The sequence below is a fragment of the Oncorhynchus clarkii genome, chromosome 20 (genome assembly GCF_045791955.1).
Source record: "Oncorhynchus clarkii lewisi isolate Uvic-CL-2024 chromosome 20, UVic_Ocla_1.0, whole genome shotgun sequence".
In the NCBI taxonomy this organism is placed as follows: domain Eukaryota; kingdom Metazoa; phylum Chordata; class Actinopteri; order Salmoniformes; family Salmonidae; genus Oncorhynchus; species Oncorhynchus clarkii.
The window spans coordinates 70444472-70463462 of NC_092166.1; the positions used below are offsets into that span (position 1 = coordinate 70444472).

Here is an 18991-nt window from a genome sequence, read left to right on the forward strand (position 1 = left end):
AAAGCTCAAACCAAGTTTATTAACCCACTGGGTCTTACAGCTGCAAAGACAAGACACGGTTACACAAGCACATATTTTTATAACCTTATAATAGGTGTGGTCAACCCCTTATCTAGACAAACAATATATCTCTGTTGCTAGGCAGGAATTGAATTGGTTCCTCTCACTGATGTAGCCACAGCGCTGCCTGTTACTTAAACCTTTGCGTGGAATGTATGTGTGAGATAATACTGCAGCAGGAGAGACATTGTGGTGGGCCTCTCTGGCCCCCCTCCAGAGGTTTCTTCTCAATGTATCTATTGATTTGACCATGAGACGCATTCCTTACTCCTCCCCATTTCCGCAGCCTGCCTTGTCAGAGACTAACAATTGCCTTTCACCTCTCTTCTCAGAAACATGGAACAGAATATGAAGCTTCTACTCTCAGTAACTTTCCATATTCTTAGTGCAATCTGTCTTTCATTGATTCCAACATATATACTTTCTTTATACAGTCATGAATGCGTTCTAGTATGGTAACATGATTACAGCTCAGCGTTCAACACCATAGTGCCCACAAAACTCATCACTAAGCTAAGGACACTGGGACTAAACACATCCCTCTGCAACTGGATCCTGGACTTCCTGTTTGTTTTTACAATGCTGCTACTCGCTGTTTTACATCTATGCATAGTCACTTTACCCATACCTACATGTACAAATTACCTTTAGTAACCTGTACCCCTGCACATTGACTCGGTACCGGTACCCCCTGTATATAGCCTCAGTATTTTATTGTGTTACTTTTTTAAAATTATAATATATATATATTTTTTTATAAATATTTTCTTAACTATTTCTTGAACTGCAATGTTGGTTAAGAGCTTATAAGTAACCATTTCACGGCAAGGTCTACCTGTTGTATTCAGCACGTGACAAATAGTTTGATTTGAATTAGTACATTTCAAGCTAGAGTCTAACAGTATCCTTACATGGTTTTAACACTATACGATCTATACAATTGTGTGAAAACCATTTAGGATGAAGCCAAAACAACGATAACATTGTCGCCTCTTTCTTGTCTAAAGAAACTGGACCAGTACAAGAGGAACGTGTCCAAGTCATAGAGCTAGACACCTAACTTAGACTCATCACCTCTCAGCCAATGAGAACATCACAACAGAATGTTCTGGAGCTTAGACAGACTTTACCCTCTACTTCAGACTTGGCAGACACCTGAACGGTCATTTAATATACCCAGAGAAATGCTCTGATTACGATATACTGTAGAACTTACTATTTAATACATGTTTCAGATCAATTGTATTGGATTCAAACATTGATTTTCCTATTCACATACACATCACAACAGTTTGTATCGTAAGTATGTTCATTAGAAACATTTATTTAGAAAAATACATTTACTTGGCATTTTTACAACAATATGGAGATCCAACACATCCCATCATACTGGCATGTCACTTTCTGCAAGCGTAGAAAACACAGATATCCAACAATACACCTTATTCCTAAAGTAAAAACAGTATTACAGTAGTATTATTACTTCTTTTCAGTGTGTCAGAGAATCATTCACTAGATTTGTTGCCATACCGACATCACACCAATCACTTTCTTTGCTCATGACACTCCTAGTAAATGTGATAGTCCATCTCAAGAACCACGTCCATGGCTGTCTTTACAGGACAGACTTTACCACAGAAGTCCAGTATTCAATAACAGCAGAAGTGCCCTAAATGGGCAGGGAATATAACTCCATTCCTTATTTGTGTTTCTTACTTTCAATTAGACAGTTTGAAGACAGATGGAAGGGGATGAACTGCATAGAAAGTGGTGGACCAAGGGTTCGAATCCCTGCTATTGGGGAATGTACCTTCATTGGCCTGTCTACCTGCTTTATATAGCAAGCTACGTGACTCACTTTCTGTAAGAGCAAACCATTTTCGTGAACGTGGTGTACCTAATAAACTGGCCACTGAGTGTATGTGGTATATTGTGCAGGTTTTGCTTACAGTACCACTAGACCAAACTACAGCACTCCCACACCCCTTTCTGTCTCCATGTTGGTGTCTGTTTCAGTGTTGGACGAGGCAGTCTCTGACCTTGTAGCTGATGACTCCCAGCAGCACCAGGGCAGGCAGGAAGGAGTAGAGCAGGAGGAAGTCCAGAGTGTAGCGGTCCAGGGCTCCTGGGTAACCCTGGTCTATGATGTCATCTCCATCTGTCATCAGACAGGCGCCTGGCAAAGGTATACTGCCTGTATCTGCATAGAACATAGACAGAAGTAATCAACCCCAGACTCATTGTAAAAATCAGCCGATATAAAGTACTCATGAGTCTTGACATTGGCTTTTTAGAGCAACCTGATAGGGATGTTCCAAACTGTTACAGTGCACTGATCACAGAATCTCCTGATTCATTTGGACACTGGTATCACTAGCTTTGTTAACTGGAGAAAGATTTGGTATGAGTCTTACTGCATGTGAAGTTGAGGCCATGGAACTCTGTGACGATGAGCAGCTCACATCCGTACTTCTGAAAGGTTAGGTAGCTGAGCCACTGGAACACCACAGGCATCTGCTGGTAACTCCTATGGAGGGAGAAAAACAGAACAGAACAGACCACACTAGTTAGTTACATTATGGTCCATAGTTTACAACTTTGAGAGTGGTTATGGGAGCCAATGCACAAACACATAACTTCACCCGTACCAATAATTTACAAAATTATATATATATTTTTTTTTGCATTTTTACCCCTTTTTCTCCCCAATTTCGTGGTATCCGATTGTTGTAGTAGCTACTATCTTGTCTCATCGCTACAACTCCCGTACGGGCTCGGGAGAGACGAAGGTTGAAAGTCATGCGTCCTCCGATACACAACCCAACCAAGCCGCACTGCTTCTTAACACAGCACGCATCCAACCCGGAAGCCAGCCGGAGGAAACACCGTGCACCTGGCCACCTTGGTTAGCGCACACTGCGCCCAGCCCGCCACAGGAGTCGCTGGTGCGCGATGAGAGAAGGACACCCCTACCGACCAAGCCCTCCCTAACCCGGGCGACGCTAAGCCAATTGTGCGTCGCCCCACGGACCTCCCGGTCGCGGCCGGTTACGACAGAGCCTGGGCGCGAACCCAGGGACTCTAATGGCACAGCTGGCGCTGCAGTACAGCGCCCTTAACCACTGCGCCACAAAATGGCTACAAAATGAATTGTTAAAGGGAATTGTTAAAGGATATGTAAAACAATAGCATGACAATTAGACACTGAAAACACAAGTCCATATTTCCTAGTAGTGGTCTGACCTGAGGAATCCGGAGCCCACCATGATTCCAGCTACGTTGAGCAGCGCCACTCCTGTGTTGACCATGTTGGGGTCCTGCACCACTCCCATCAGCACCAGGGTCAGCAGCTCACCCACCAGATGGGGCACCAGGATCACCGCCGAGAAACACAGGAACCTCCACATCTCTGGGTTCATCCCCACCGTCCTGAGAGAGAGTGACACACCCATGCATGGACACACAGTCACGTGTGAGAGACTATGAATGCAAATCTACAGTGGGGAGAACAAGTATTTGATACACTGCCGATTTTGCAGGTTTTCCTACTTACAAAGCATGTAGAGGTCTGTAATTTTTATCATATGTGCACTTCAACTGTGAGAGACGGAATCTAAAACAAAAATCCAGAAAATCACATTGATTTTTAAGTAATTAATTTGCATTTTATTGCATGACATAAGTATTTGATACATCAGAAAAGCAGAATCAAATATTTGGTACAGAAACCTTTGTTTGCAATTACAGAGATCATACGTTTCCTGTAGTTCTTGACCAGGTTTGCACACACTGCAGCAGGGATTTTGGTCCACTCCTCCATACAGACCTTCTCCAGATCCTTCAGGTTCCGGGGTTGTCGCTGGGCAATACGGACTTTCAGCTCCCTACCAAAGATGTTCTATTGGGTTCAGGTCTGGAGACTGACTAGGCCACTCCAGGACCTTGAGATGCTTCTTACGGAGCCACTCCTTAGTTGCCCTGGCTGTGTGTTTTGGGTCGTTGTCATGCTGGAAGACCCAGCCACGACCCATCTTCAATGCTCTTACTGAGGGAAAGAGGTTGTTGGCCAAGATCTCGCGATACATGGCCCCATCCATCCTCCCCTCAATACGGTGCAGTCGTCCTGTCCCCTTTGCAGAAAAGCATCCCCAAAGAATGATGTTTCCACCTCCATGCTTCACGGTTGGGATGGTGTTCTTGGGGTTGTACTCATCCTTCTTCCTCCAAACACGGCGAGTGGAGTTTAGACCAAGAAGCTCTATTTTTGTCTCATCAGACCACATGACCTTCTCCCATTCCTCCTCTGGATCATCCAGATGGTCATTGGCAAATTTCAGACGGGCCTGGACATGCGCTGGCTTGAGCAGGGGGACCTTGCGTGCGCTGCAGGATTTTAATCCATGACGGCGTAGTGTGGTACTAATGATTTTCTTTGAGACTGTGGTCCCAGCTCTCTTCAGGTCATTGACCAGGTCCTCTCGTGTAGTTCTGGGCGGATCCCTCACCTTCCTCATGATCATTGATGCCCCACGAGGTGAGATCTTGCATGGAGCCCCAGACCGAGGGTGATTGACCGTCATCTTGAACTTCTTCCATTTTCGAATAATTGCGCCAGTTGTTGCCTTCTCACCAAGCTGCTTGCCTATTGTCCTGTAGCCCATCCCAGCCATGTGCAGGTCTACAATTTTATCCCTGATTTCCTTACACAGCTCTCTGGTCTTGGCCATTGTGGAGAGGTTGGCGTCTGTTTGATTGAGTGTGTGGACAGGTGTCTTTTATACAGGTAACGAGTTCAAACAGGTGCAGCTAATACAGGTAATGAGTGAAGAACAGGAGGGCTTCTTAAAGAAAAACTAACAGGTCTGTGAGAGCCAGAATTCTTACTGGTTGGTAGGTGATCAAATACTTATGCCATGCAATAAAATGCAAATGAATTACTTAAAAATCATACAATGTGATTTTCTGGATTTTTGTTTTAGATTCCGTCCCTCACAGTTGAAGTATAACTATGATAAACATTACAGACGTCTACATGCTTTGTAAGTAAGAAAACCTGCAAAATCGGCAGTGTATCAAATACTTGTTCTCCCCACTGTACATGGTAAACACACACACACGTTATGTTCTTCTATCCTCGTTAGGACATAAAATAAATTTACATTAAAAATACTATTTTCCATAACCCCTGAACCTAACCTTAACCCTAACTCCAAAGCTTAAAATAGCCTTTGTCCTCATGGAGATGTGGAAAATGTCCCCATGAGGGAGAAATTTACTAGTTTTACTTTAGGTCCTCACAAGGATAGAAGAATCTCTCACACTCACTCACTCACTCACACACTCACTCACACACTCACACACTCACACACTCACACACTCACACACTCACACACTCACACACTCACACACTCACACACTCACACACTCACACACTCACACACTCACACACTCACACACTCACACACTCACACTCACACTCACACTCACACTCACACACCAGTACAGGAAGGAGGAAAAGATGAACACGCTGATGATGCTGAAGGGGAGGATGTGGAAGATGTAGGCCAAGAACATCTGCCACTTTTGGTACAGGCCATCCTTACTCTCCTGGTCAGCCATGGCCCTCAGAGCAGGAACTAGAGATGACAACATCATTAGGGCAGTGGTGATTATGATATGAACACAACCCCTGCTATTGCAACCAGGTAAATATTCCAAGGATACCTTGAATTGTTTTACCATTAAACTCTTACACTGATTGTATTCGTTTCTCTTGTATAATGTCATTTCAGCACAGAGATGTGTGTGCTAAAAGTAGCTTTGCCTATGGGCTACTAAATATCCCAAAGTTCAAGACATATAAACGTTATAAACCCACTGCCGCTATCTACAGCTGTTTCGGTGCTTATTGACTCGTGGTTGCCCTTAAATCGCTTGGCCTAGTCCCTTATCTCCTTCTATATCCCTTATCGCTACTCCGTGAGATAGGGGATGGAAGGAGACGGGGTAAAATAGGAGGGTTCATTGAACTTTCCATTGAGATCTGGAGAAAAGTTCCTAGTCAGGGTCTTCTCACCAAATAAGGTCCAAGAGACTTACTGAGTGATTATCTACTACTCTAGAGCCAGCAAACATAGTGCACTATTACAGGGAATAGGGTGCCATTTCAGACATAGATCATGCAGAAACAGCAAGTTAACTCACACAGAGCTACAGCGTCCAGCATGTCAGTGTAAGAAACAACAAGCTAACTCACACAGAGCTACAGCGTTCAGCATGTCAGTGTAAGAAACAACAAGTTAACTCACACAGAGCTACAGCGTTCAGCATGTCAGTGTAAGAAACAACAAGTTAACTCACACAGAGCTACAGCGTTCAGCATGTCAGTGTAAGAAACAACAAGTTAACTCACACAGAGCTACAGCGTTCAGCATGTCAGTGTAAGAAACAACAAGTTAACTCACACAGAGCTACAGCGTTCAGCATGTCAGTGTAAGAAACAACAAGCTAACTCACACAGAGCTACAGCGTTCAGCATGTCAGTGTAAGAAACAACAAGCTAACTCACACAGAGCTACAGCGTTCAGCATGTCAGTGTAAGAAACAACAAGCTAACTCACACAGAGCTACAGCGTTCAGCATGTCAGTGTAAGAAACAACAAGCTAACTCACACAGAGCTACAGCGTTCAGCATGTCAGTGTAAGAAACAACAAGCTAACTCACGCAGAGCTACAGCGTTCAGCATGTCAGTGTAAGAAACAACAAGCTAACTCACACAGAGCTACAGCGTTCAGCATGCCAGTGTAAGGCGACGCCCCCATTGCTTGGTAGATGATGCCAATCCGGTCCTGTACCGCTCCCTTGGTGATGTCATCATCCAGCCTCATGACAAAGAAGGCCACAAACAGGCCATAGATGAGGTTCTGTGACAGACGCATCAGGACACCCATCCTGTCTCGAGACAGGTTCCTCACAGTCCTCCTACAGAAAGAGAGAAAGGTTAGACCATTGTCTTCCTTCAGGTGGTGTCATTCTAACACGACACGCGTTGCCAGAAGCCAGATCAGTGCAGACAGCACTGGAGACGATGGAGGTCAGACAGCACTGGAGACGATGGAGGTCAGACCGCACTGGAAACGATGGAGGTCAGACCGCACTGGAGATGATGGAGGTCAGACCGCACCGGAGACGATGGAGGTCAGACAGAACTGAGTCAGACAGTAAATCAGGGGTAGTGGCATCATACTACCACGTCATAGGCTACTATACCCTTAGGAAAAAAACATATACTTATTTTACCTTCATAATAAAATGCAGCACAGTAGTTTGACCTCTGACCTGAGAAGCACAGCCAGTTTGGCCAGGCCGCTGGGTGACTCTTTGCTCTTGAAGGGGATGCTGGGTTTGTCTTTTCGCTGGCAACTCTGCTCAATCTGTCTCAGCATGCTCTGATTGATCTCTGAGTCCTGATAGGACGAGGTGATCTTGTGCATGCGGCTGTAGGTGGTGGCCTCTCTCTCACTGCAGCGCGTGTCCACTGACGTCAGATCCACTGTTGGTCAATCCATTGGGCAGACCAGGTACGAGGGTCAATAGAGAGATAGGGGTGGTACATGAATACATTGTGTGAAGTTAATATATTACTGTACCATAGATATCAAAGGGGTTGCAGTATTCTGGACAGTTGTAGCCACATGCGCTGAAAAAGTCCACCATCTCTCCAGGCTGGCCACAGAACACCAGCTCGCCTTTACTCATTATGGCTATTCTACTGAAGACCTAGGAAACACACATAACACAGAGTATAATGCATCAACAGACAAATCTCAGGGATGAAAATAATCTGTAAAATTGACATAATCACTGAACATAAGGCAATAACACAAAGCAGCTTGGTTCTCTTTCCCTCACCCTGAAGAGTTCAGAGCGTGGCTGGTGGATGGTCACTATGACAATGCGGTCCCTTCTGGCCAGCTCAGCCAGTAAAACAACAATCTGATTGGCCGTCATGCTGTCAAGGCCTGTGGTTGGCTCGTCCAGAAGGATGACCTCTGAAACGACATCACATGTCTTAAAGTAACACATCGGAATATTTAGCATTGAAAAAACTTCCGCATCAATTTTATTCTAACTTTTAAAAACAGAGTTGAACTTTTTTAAATGGCACAGTCCCCCTCTAAGGGGCAACTCTTTGAGATAAGTGTGTTCTTTTCTGTTAATTTATCCAATTAGCACAATTAAAAGATTGCCTTTTTAAAAAGGATGAGTGGAATTAACAGATGCATTAATTGTGTGATGATTAATTCATTTCCTGGTTGATTGGCGAGGCAGCGGATGGGAACCCTTCATTAATGTGGCCTAGTGTTTGGGTGGAGAGTGCTCCCTCTAATCCGAATGAGGACTGAGACCCCCTCACCCCCTGTGGGTCCTCAGGCCCTGATAAACTCCACCTGGGACACCCCCACATGATTCACTCAGCTTAATACTGAGTGTGTAATAACCCTGTCTTTCATTACCCCCCCCCCCATCTCTCCCTCTCTTATCACCCCTCTGTCCATCCCTCTCTGTTTCTAGTCTATTATTAGACACAGGTCTCATTGTTAGCCGCTCAGAAGTGGTTGAACTTTGTGATGATCAACTTTTTTCTTTCGCTCAAGGTGACATACTCTAATTCTAACAAGACACAGTATAATCCATGATATTGAAAATGTGTTTTCTTGGTTTTGTAGAATAGCCTGTATTTTCCTACACATATTTTAGTAATGTTGGTATGTTTTTGTTTAAGGGGTATTTACATGTGTGTCTCCTGAAATTCTGCACAGGCAATGACCAAAGACAGCTTCTTTGTACTCACTAGGGTCCTGAAGCAACTGCATGGCAATGGACACTCTCCTCCTCTCTCCCCCAGAGATCCCTGGGAAGATGCGTCCTCCGATCACACTGTGGGCCACTTGACCTAGACTCAGCTCCGCCATCACCGCCAACACCTGCAGGCCAGGCCAAGTGGTCAGGGGTCAACAACTTATCACAGTTGATACCAGAATAGCTTGAGAAAATCAAAGATATCTTAATGTGTATCTGTTGTAGGCCAGCCCTGGTCTAGAGGTTATCTATAGTCTGTACGATTCACACCTTCTTGTGGATGACGTCTGCTGAGTCTCGTCTCAGGGCCAACTGGGCTGTGTATGTCAGAGTCTCCTCCACTGTCAGGTAACTCAGCAGGTTGTCACTCTACAGATGGAAGACAGAAAGCCAGGGATAAAGACAGATCGAAGGCATGAGATCAAAATATTAGTAGTCCATGTATTGTGTATGCACTGTATAGTGAACTCTACTTTTCCTACTCAGAGCACCATGTATCATTTGTAAAATGGTCAACTGATGTCAAACAGTTGTAGCTATTACCTACCTCTGCACAGACGTAGGGGACTGTCTGTTACCTACCTCTGCACAGACATAGGGGACTGTCTGTTACCTACCTCTGCACAGACATAGGGGACTGTCTGTTACCTACCTCTGCACAGACATAGGGGACTGTCTGTTACCTACCTCTGCACAGACATAGGGGACTGTTACCTAAGTGATCCGTGTTAAAGGTGAGGTGAACTGTGAGAGTTTTGTGTGTATGTATGGCAGCTGTATAATGCTGTCTTTCTCTTTCTGCTTACTGTGTGCCCCTAACATAGATTGAATGGTCTGAGCTTTAATGATTGACTGACAGCAGAGCCCTACTGGATTATGGAACTTTGATGTGCTCACGCACCATGGGTATGAGCGTGGATGCATGGGTGAGTGCGTGCGTGAATGAACTCTCCTGCTCCTCTTCTTAATTACTGTGCGATTTAATATCACCATCTCATCCAAGGCTTAGGAGGGAAATTTAATGACTGGATTAGTTTATGGCCCCGGTGAGCAGGGAGGATTTTATCTGCAGTAAAAGGAGAGATTATTTCAAAGGACTGGGTTCTAAACTCAGTGATTTAATTTAGCTGTGGATACACATGAACATCCCAGAGAAAGATTACTGTATGTAGAAACTATCTGTAACTCCTGTTAATTCCACCCTGGCTGACCACCCATCCCCTACTTGAAGTGAATAGAGTTGATGGAGAGAGTGTATTTGTGGACTCTTATTTACCCAACGCCACGTATTTCACCCACTCTCTCTCACTTTCTCATGCAGCAGTTTATGGACAAAGCTCAACGTCATGTCAGCCAGCTTGAACTTTATACTGCTAGCAAATATGATAAGCTAAGAACAATATTTATGGCGGTCTGTGAATAGTGAGTGAGAGGTGAGACTGTATTACTTTGTTTGTGTGTGTTTACCTGTAGCACATAGGAGAAACAATCCTGGTACTGCTCTCTTTTCAGCTTCCTCCCGTTGACAGACACATCTCCCAGAAGAATCCCTGAGTTCCCAATCCTCCCAGAGATAGCATCCAGGAGAGTGGTCTTCCCTGAGCCTGGCACACACAGAACGCAGCACAGGATGAGACAAATATGATTGTGCGGTAGTAGAATTACAGTATTTTACATAGATTGCATGGTAAGAGGAGGCATTGTACTATAAAATGTACTGTAGGCCTATGTCAGGTATGATTTGTGCATTTATGTTCCACTGTGGTAAATAGTTTATGTTACTGATTATGTTAGAAGTCTCGGCACCCAGAAACAAATTACTCTGACAGTCTGGTCTCAGAGCAAAACATATTATATGTTACTAAAATCTATGCCACTTCATTTAGTATAATATATGTTGCATTATGTTACATTATTTTACACGTTTATTATGATTTACTGAACAAAAATATAAACGCAATATGTAAAGTGTTGGTCCCATGTTTCATGAGCTGAAATAAAAGATCCCAGAAATTGTCCATACGCACAAAAAGCTTGTTTCCCTCAAATATTAGTGAGAATTTCTCCTTTTCCAAGATAATCCATCCACATGACAGGTGTGACGTATCAAGAAGCTGATTAAACAGCATGATCATTACACACAGCATGATCATTACATAGGTGGACCGTGATGGGGAAAATAAAAGGCCACTCTTAAATGTGCAGTTTTGTCACACAACACAATGCCACAGATGTCTACATTTTGAGGGAGCGTGCTGACATGCTGACTGCAGGAATGTCCACCAGAGCTGTTGCCAGATAATTCAATGTTCATTTCTCTACCATAAGCCACCTCCAAAGTGGTTTTAGAGAATTTGACAGCATGTCCAACCAGCCTCACAACCGCAGACCACGTGTAACCACGCCAGCCCAGGACCTCCACATCCGGCTTCTTCACCTGCGGGATTGTATGAGACCAGCCACCCGGACTGCTGATGAAACTGAGGAGTATTTATGTCTGTAATAAAGCCCTAATTCTGATTGGCTGGGCCTATGCCCTCCCAGGCCCACCCATGGCTGCGCCCCTGCCCAGTCATGTGAAATCCATAGATTAGGACCTAATGAATGTATTTCAATTCACTGATTTCCTTATATGAACTGTACCTCAGTAAAATCATTGACATTTTTCCATGTTATGTTTATATTTTTGTTCAGTATATATTATGTACGATAAGATGGTAGGTTACTTAAAGCAAAAATGAGAGGAGGGTGGTTGTGGGGTAGATCGGTAGGTGTATAACGCAAACGTCTAGCAACCCAAATGTTGTGAGTCAAATCTTATCACAGGCAACTTTAGCATTTTAGCACAAATTGCAATTTGTAACAAATCATATGAATTGTAATTCGCAACATACGATATGTCTTACAATTCATATTATATTGTACGACTGCTATTACATTGGTAGGCCAATGTAACATAACCTAACATACATTGGCTTGTGAAAGTATTCACCCCCTTTGGTATTTTTCCTATTTTGTTGCCTTACAACCTGGAATTAAAATAGATTTTTTAGGGGGTTTGTATTATTTAATTTACACAACATGCCTACCACTTTGATGTAAAATATTTTTTTATTGTGAAACAAACAAGAAATAACACAAAAAAACTGAAAACTTGAGCGTGCATAACTATTCACCCATTTATAGAGTCACCTTTTGCAGCAATTACAGCTGCAAGTCTCTTGGGGCATGTCTCTATAATCTTGGCACATCTAGCCTCTGGGATTTTTGCCCATTCTTCAAGGCAGAACTGCCCTAGCTCCTTCAAATTGGATGGGTTCTGCTGGTGTACTGCAATCTTTAAGTCATAGCAAAGATTCTCAATTGGATTGATGTCTGGGCTTTGACTATGCAATTCCAAGACATTTAAATGTTTCCCCTTAAACCACTCAAGTGTTGCTTTAGCAGTATGCTTAGGGTCATTGTCCTGATGGAAGGTGAACCTCCGTTCCAGGCTCATATCTCAGGTTTCCCTCAAGAACGTCCCTGTATTTAGCACCATCCATCATTCCTTCAATTCTGAATAGTTTCCCAGTCCTTGCCGATGAAAACATTTCCAAAAACATCCCCCATGATGCTGCCACCACCATGCTTCACTGTGGGGATGTTGTGCTTGTGGTGATGAGAGGTGTTGGGTTTGTGCCAGACATAGCATTTTCCTTGATGGCCAAAAAGCTCGATTTTAGTCTCATCTGACCAGAGTACCTTCTTGCATATGTTTGGGGAGTCTCCCACATGTCTTTTGGTGAACACCAAACGTGTTTGCTTATTTTTTCTTTAAGCAATGGCTTTTTTTCTGGACACTCTTCTGTAAAGCCCAGCCCTGTGGAGTGTATGGCTTAAAGTGGTCCTATGGACAGGACTCCAATCTCCTCTGTGGAGCTTTGCAGGTCCTTCATTGTTATCTTTGGTCTCTTTGTTGCCTCTCTGATTAATGCCCTCCATGCCTGGTCCATAACTTTAGGTGGGCGGCCCTCTCTTGGCAGGTTTGTTGTGTGGCCATATTCTTTAAATGTTTAATAATGGATTTAATGGTGCTCCGTGGGGTGTTCAAAGTTTCTGATATTTTTTTATAACCCAACCCTGATCTGTACTTCTCCACAACTTTGTCCCTAACCTGTTTGGAGAACTCCTTGGTCTTCGTGGTGCCGCTTTCTTGGTGGTGGCATTTATTTGACTAATTCTGTGACTTCTGAAGGTAATTGGTTGCACCAGATCTTATTGAGGGGCTTCATAGCAAAGGGGTGAATACATACACACACACACCACTTTACCATCTGTTTAACATTTTTTTTTTTTTTTAACAAATCATTGCTTTCATTTCACTTCACCAATTTGGACGATTTTGTGTATGTCCATTACCTGAAATCCATTTAAATGACAGGTTGTAATTTAACAAAATAGGAAAAACACCAATGGGGATGAATACTTTTGCAAGGCACTGTACTATACTAAACGGAGTGGCACAGATGTTAGTAGCATATAATAAGTTTTGATCCGAGACCAGATTGACTGAGTATTTGGTTCTTCATTGGTGTGTTTGTGTTGCTCACCCGAGTTCCCCAGTATTCCCATGATCTGCCCACTGTTCACATGGAAGGAGACGCCATTGAGAATCTGTCTGGTCCATTTCTTTTTGAAGGTGGAGAGGTCCCACCAATGTCCCACGCGCTCACTGACAAGGGCGCATGCATGCACACACACAAGGTTTCCTGAATCTGTGTTATGAGTATAATTGGCTCGTTCCACGAAATGTGTCCCTTTTGGACCCATTTAATATCATAAGTACAAATTGTGCACCAATATTGAATTTTAAAATATCATTTCATTATTAAATTAAGTACCTTTTAATATAGACCACATGGAACATTTAAGAAATAAGATTTTGAAATGAATAAAGGTGAATTATGGTTGATTTAAGATGCAATCGTCAACCCTGATAGGTTCAACCATGTTACTTTATTTGGCACTTAATAAGCACTTACTATAGTCATTTGAAATGGGAAAACATGTTTTTTATTAGGTTGAACATGTGCTCTTCATTACAGAATGTAAAAATGAGGTGAAATCGACCCCAAAAATCTAGTTAACACCACCCATTTCGTGGAACGACCCAATACATGTAATGATCTGCACAGTAGATACAGAGATGCAGCTGCTCTGCTTTAGATGAGCAGATACAATGTTTCCATTTTGACCTCCCTGTTACTGTACCAGAATAGTATGTTCAAGTACAAAATCTTGCCGCTTGATGCGATTACTGGCATAACAAGCCCTATCTTTTGTCGAGTATGACCTAAAAGTAATATTTAAAGGCACAATCCTTAAGATTGTTGTAACAGTTAATTCACAGTACCAAACAAAGGGACAGTGATATCATGCATCACATTCGTAACACATCTTTCCATCTTGTCAATAGCATTAGCTTACCTGACGCTGTAGGAGACGTGGCTAACGCTCAGGCAGCAGGAGGGTTGTGGTTGGTCAGAGGGTCCTGGTCCAGACCTCTTCACCACGCTCTTCTCCGACACAAACTTAAAAGATTCCTTAGACCTGCTCTCTGTCCCCTCTGGTGTTACTTCCATAGAGTAGGACCCATTCATCATGGTTTCACAGCTCTGCTCATCCAAGCCACAAATATATTATGTCTCTATGTGCGTCTTCTTTCTGTAGTCATCTGTTTGTGGCCATTCAGCATTACGTTGTGACAGTGGCGCCGGCACCATTAACACAGCACTCTTATCAGTGGAACTTTGCTCTTGGGCTGTATAAAGAGAAAGGTAACAATAAGTCATAGGTCTCCCCTATGCTGTGCAGTCAGTCTATGTCAGCCTGGGAGAGGAGAGGAGAGGGAAGACCAGGGAGAGATACAGACTCAGAACCAACCAGGCACATGGGGCACTGACCCCTATATCAGAACTTCCACCACCGCCTACAACTCTACAAACCATGTATACTGGAGGGACAGACAACAGGCCAGATCCAGAGACAGGGATCGTTACCGGTGGCCCCCCACAGACGGTGAGTCAATGACGATCTACAGATCAGCTCTGACCTTCAACACAGGTATAGTGACATGGGACAGGACATAGGACAGGCCGAGAAACAGACTGGGAAAAGATTAGTTCTTAGGTTCATTCACTTGTTTTTTTTCTATATGTTTGGGTTTAGTTTGAGTTTCTATGATTTCCGTCATTGACTGAATGAGCTGTATAAGGCCATAAGCAAACAAGAAAATGCTCATCCAGAAGCGGTGTTCCTAGTGGTCGTTGACTTTAATGCAGGAAAACTTAAATCAGTTAAACCTCATTTCTACCAGCATGTCACATGTGCAACCAGAGGGGGAAAAAAACTCTAGACCACCATTACTCCACGCAAAGAGATGTATACAAAGCTCTCCCTTGCCTTCCATCCGGACACTAATCCGGACGCTTATAAGAAATCCTGCTATGCCCGCAGACGAACCATCAAACATGCAAAACCTCAATACAAGACTAAGACTGAAACCCACTACACCGACTCTGGCGCTCGTTGGATGTGGTAAAGCTTGCAAGCTATTATGGACTACAAAGGGAAACCCAGCCGCGAGCTGCCCAGTGACGCAAGCCTACTAGATGGGCTAAATACCTTTTATGCTCGCTTCGAGGCAAGCAACACTGAAGCATGTACGAGAGCACCAGCTATTCCAGATGACTGTGATCACGCTCTCAGTAGCCAATGTGAGTAAGACCTTTAAACAGGTCAACATTCACAGGGCCGCGGGTCCAGATGGATTACCAGGATGTGTACAACATTTTCAACCTCTCCCGGACCAGGTCTGTACATGTTTCAAGCAGACCACCATAGTAACTGTGCACAAGAATGCCAAGGTAACCTGCCTAAATGACTACTGCTCCATATCACTCACATCTGTAGCCATGAAGTGCTTTGGAAGGCTGGTCATGGCTCACATCAACACCATCATCCCGGACACGCTAGACCCACTCCAATTTGCATACCGCCCCAACAGATCCACAGATGACGCAATCTCAATCGCACACTACACTGCCATTTCCCCCTGGACAAAAATAACACCTATGTGAGAATGCTGTTCATTGACTACAGCTCAGTGTTTAACACCATAGTGACCACAAAGCTCATCATTAAGCTAAGGAGCCTGGGATTGAACACCTCCCTCTGCAACTGGATCCTGGACTTCGTGACGGGCCGACCCCATCTGGTAAGGGTAGGCAACATCTGCCACAAGGATCCTCTACACGGGGCCCCTCAGGGGTGCGTGCTTAGTCCCCTTCTGTACTCCCTGTTCACCCATGACTACGTGGCAAACCACGATTGCAACACCATCATTAAGTTTGCTGACAACACAACGGTGGTAGGCCTGATTACCGACAACGATGAGACAGCCTACAGGGAGGATGTCAGAGACCTGGCATTGTGGTGCAAGGACAAGCACATCTCCCTCAACGGGATCAAGACAAAGGAGCTGATGGTGCTACAAAGGAAAAGGAGGGCTGAACACATACCCATTCACATTGACGGGGCTGTAGTGGAGCGAGTCGAGAGCTTCAAGTTCCTTGGTGTCCACATCACCAACAAACTATCGTGGTCCAAACACACCAAGACAGCCGTGAAGAGGGCACGCCAAGGCCTATTACCCCTCAGGAGACTGAAAAGATTTGTCATGGCTCCTCAAAAAGTTCTACAGCTGCACCATCGAAAGCATCGTGACTGGTTGCATCACCGCCTGGTATGGCAACTGCTCGGAATCCCACCGTAAGGCGCTACAGAGGGTAGTTTCGTACGGCCCAGTACATCACTAGGGCCATGCTTTCTGCCATTCGGGACCTCTATACTGTACTAGGCAGTGTCAGAGGAAGGCCCCAAAAACTGTCAAAGACTCCAGCCACCCAAGTCATAGACTGTTCTCTCTGCTACCGCACGGCAAGCGGTACTGGAGCGCCAAGTCTAGGTCCAAAAAGGCTCCTCAACAGCTTCTACCACCAAGCTATGAGACAGTTGAACAATTAATCAAATGGCTACCCGGACTTTTTGCATTGAGGCCCACACACTGCTGCTACTGGCTGTTTATTGTCTATGCATAGTCACTTTACCCTTACCTAGATGCACATATTACCTCAATTACCTCGACTAACCTGTACCCCCGTACATTGACACGGTGCCGGTACCCCCTGTAAATAGCCTTGTTATTGTTATTTTATTGAGTTACTTTTTTTACTTTAGTTTATTTTATAAATATTTTCTCAACTCTTTCTTAAAACGGCATTGTTGGTTAAGGGCTTGTAAGTAAGCATTTCACAGTAAAATAGTATTTGAATATTCATGCTACTCTAGAGAGGTGGCAAGCATCTGCCTATCTGTCTCTAGGCTTTTTAAATGACATAATGGTGACATGTAGCTCTGTTTGGGTGGGCCCTGGACAGGCTGGAGGTCTCCTACACGGTTTACCAGTATGCTATATAAACTTTTATCAAACACCGCTCAGTTTAGGATCCGTTTATCTGGAATCATAACTAATCACTTTTATACAGGAGTCATCAGAACCGTCCGATAAAGTGGTGATTAAATCCATCGTGGCCAAAAAAATGAAGCCTCTAAAGATACACCAGTATTCTTAGATTTGCTGAGACAAATGTCTGGCAGAATATACTAAGAGAAATACAAGGGTTTATTACCATAGTAAATAAGGTAAATGGATGCCAGTGAAGATATAGTTGTGATGTGTGAATGGCCCTCTGATAAGTGAATGGTATGTGTACGCAGTACAAAACTGAGTAACTTCTTTACCACTTCCTCACTCAGTAACCTACAGTAACCTCTACTCCTTCCTTAGAGAGGAGACACTGAGCTGTTCTCCTCTTCTGAAGAGGACAGTAGCCTGTACTTCACCTACAGTGGAGGTCGCAATGAGATAGAGGTCAGCAACCTGCACTATGAGGTAACAACACCTTTCTCCCACTCTGTTCTTTCTCTCTACTCTTCCCAATTTCCCTATGCTCCTTATCACTGACTGGATCAGTCTCAGTTCTGCCTGCCTTTCACATTCTGTCAGCATTGTAATAAAGCTCGCTAGACCACCTGAGAGGTGGGGCAAGTACTGGATAGAGTAGAGTAGCTGTGAAGCTGCCACCACCTTTGTTTGACCGGTATGGTCCGTCGTCAGAGGATAAGACACAACAAAACTCAACACAGATATAGCAAAAAATGATCTTTATTAAATATACAATTTCATATTTTTATGAAATGCTAGGCTACCTGTTAAATTCCTGTAGTCTCTGTAACCCAATAAGGTGTAAGGCACACAGGCTATTAAGTGGGGAGGCAAGTAGCCTAGTGGTTAGAGTTGGACTAGTAACTGAAAGGTTGCTAGATTGAATCCCCGAGCTGACAAGATAAAAATCTGTCGTTCTGAACAGGCAGTTAAGTTGTTCTTAACTGACTTGCCTAGTTAAATAAAGGTAATTTTTTTTTAAGAATGTGCGATAACGCACTAAAACGTGACACTACACACACACTAGTGAGATATATACATTAAGGAGAACTGATTGGGTTACAAGGTTTTAGTACTACTTCACTGCAAACCCGGCCAAGCCCAATGAAATGTAATTGTACAAACATGCAAATTCTCTGCACACAGGGGCATAATAGCCTACACACAGTCCAGAGACCCAGAGTCACAGTCCAGAGACCCACACCTGATAATAAAGACATAGACCACCCCCCACACACACACTTTGAGCTACATGGTCTGCAATTCCGTTCGACCCACATAACCCACACTTTAAAAACTATACATTTAAAAAGACTAGGCCGACAAAGGAGAACATTGACATAACATTTAACATTTAAATGTAACTTTTAAAAATGCCTAGCTCTCCCAGCTGATGGGATAGCTAATTAATTTGCATGTCCAAGAACACGCTACAACGCGAAACGTAGTCTGTTCTCAAAAACAGGAGGTGGCTCAAACTCCTACCGACCCCACTATTTTATCCGATTCACCAAATCCCC

At 43.9% G+C, this 18991-nt stretch overlaps 2 protein-coding genes across 2 annotated transcripts in view; one reads left to right on the forward strand and one right to left on the reverse strand.

Moving 5' to 3' along the window:
* On the reverse strand, positions 1–14820 carry LOC139376848 (ATP-binding cassette, sub-family G (WHITE), member 5). The gene is made up of 13 exons (XM_071119805.1): positions 14393–14820; positions 13516–13637; positions 10391–10527; positions 9194–9292; positions 8916–9048; positions 7973–8112; positions 7711–7840; positions 7400–7613; positions 6837–7042; positions 5558–5696; positions 3304–3489; positions 2475–2587; positions 1–2260 (listed from the first exon to the last, which is right to left on the reverse strand). Exons 1-13 carry the CDS (start codon positions 14566–14568, stop codon positions 2073–2075), a joined length of 1983 nt encoding a protein of 660 aa, XP_070975906.1. The 5' UTR covers positions 14569–14820; the 3' UTR covers positions 1–2072.
* The window catches only part of LOC139376847 (ATP-binding cassette, sub-family G (WHITE), member 8), an 18724-nt gene continuing 10168 nt past the window's right edge, over positions 10436–18991 (forward strand). Inside the window, exons 1-3 of the mRNA XM_071119804.1 lie at positions 10436–10570; positions 14780–14983; positions 17814–17918. Of these exons, the coding sequence (XP_070975905.1) occupies positions 10565–10570; positions 14780–14983; positions 17814–17918 (315 nt within the window). The 5' untranslated portion in view covers positions 10436–10564. The remainder of the gene's footprint in view (positions 10571–14779; positions 14984–17813; positions 17919–18991) is intronic.

Excerpts from the sequence above, each read along its gene's own strand:
- LOC139376848 (XM_071119805.1), bottom strand. The coding sequence starts at position 14,568 with ATGATGAATGGGTCCTACTCTATGGAAGTAACACCAGAGGGGACAGAG. Across the intron at positions 7,614-7,710 it reads CAACCCCTTTGATATCTATG|TGGATCTGACGTCAGTGGAC; the intron begins GTACAGTAATAT and ends ATTGACCAACAG. Across the intron at positions 2,261-2,474 it reads TGGCCTCAACTTCACATGCA|ATACAGGCAGTATACCTTTG; the intron begins GTAAGACTCATA and ends TGTTCTATGCAG.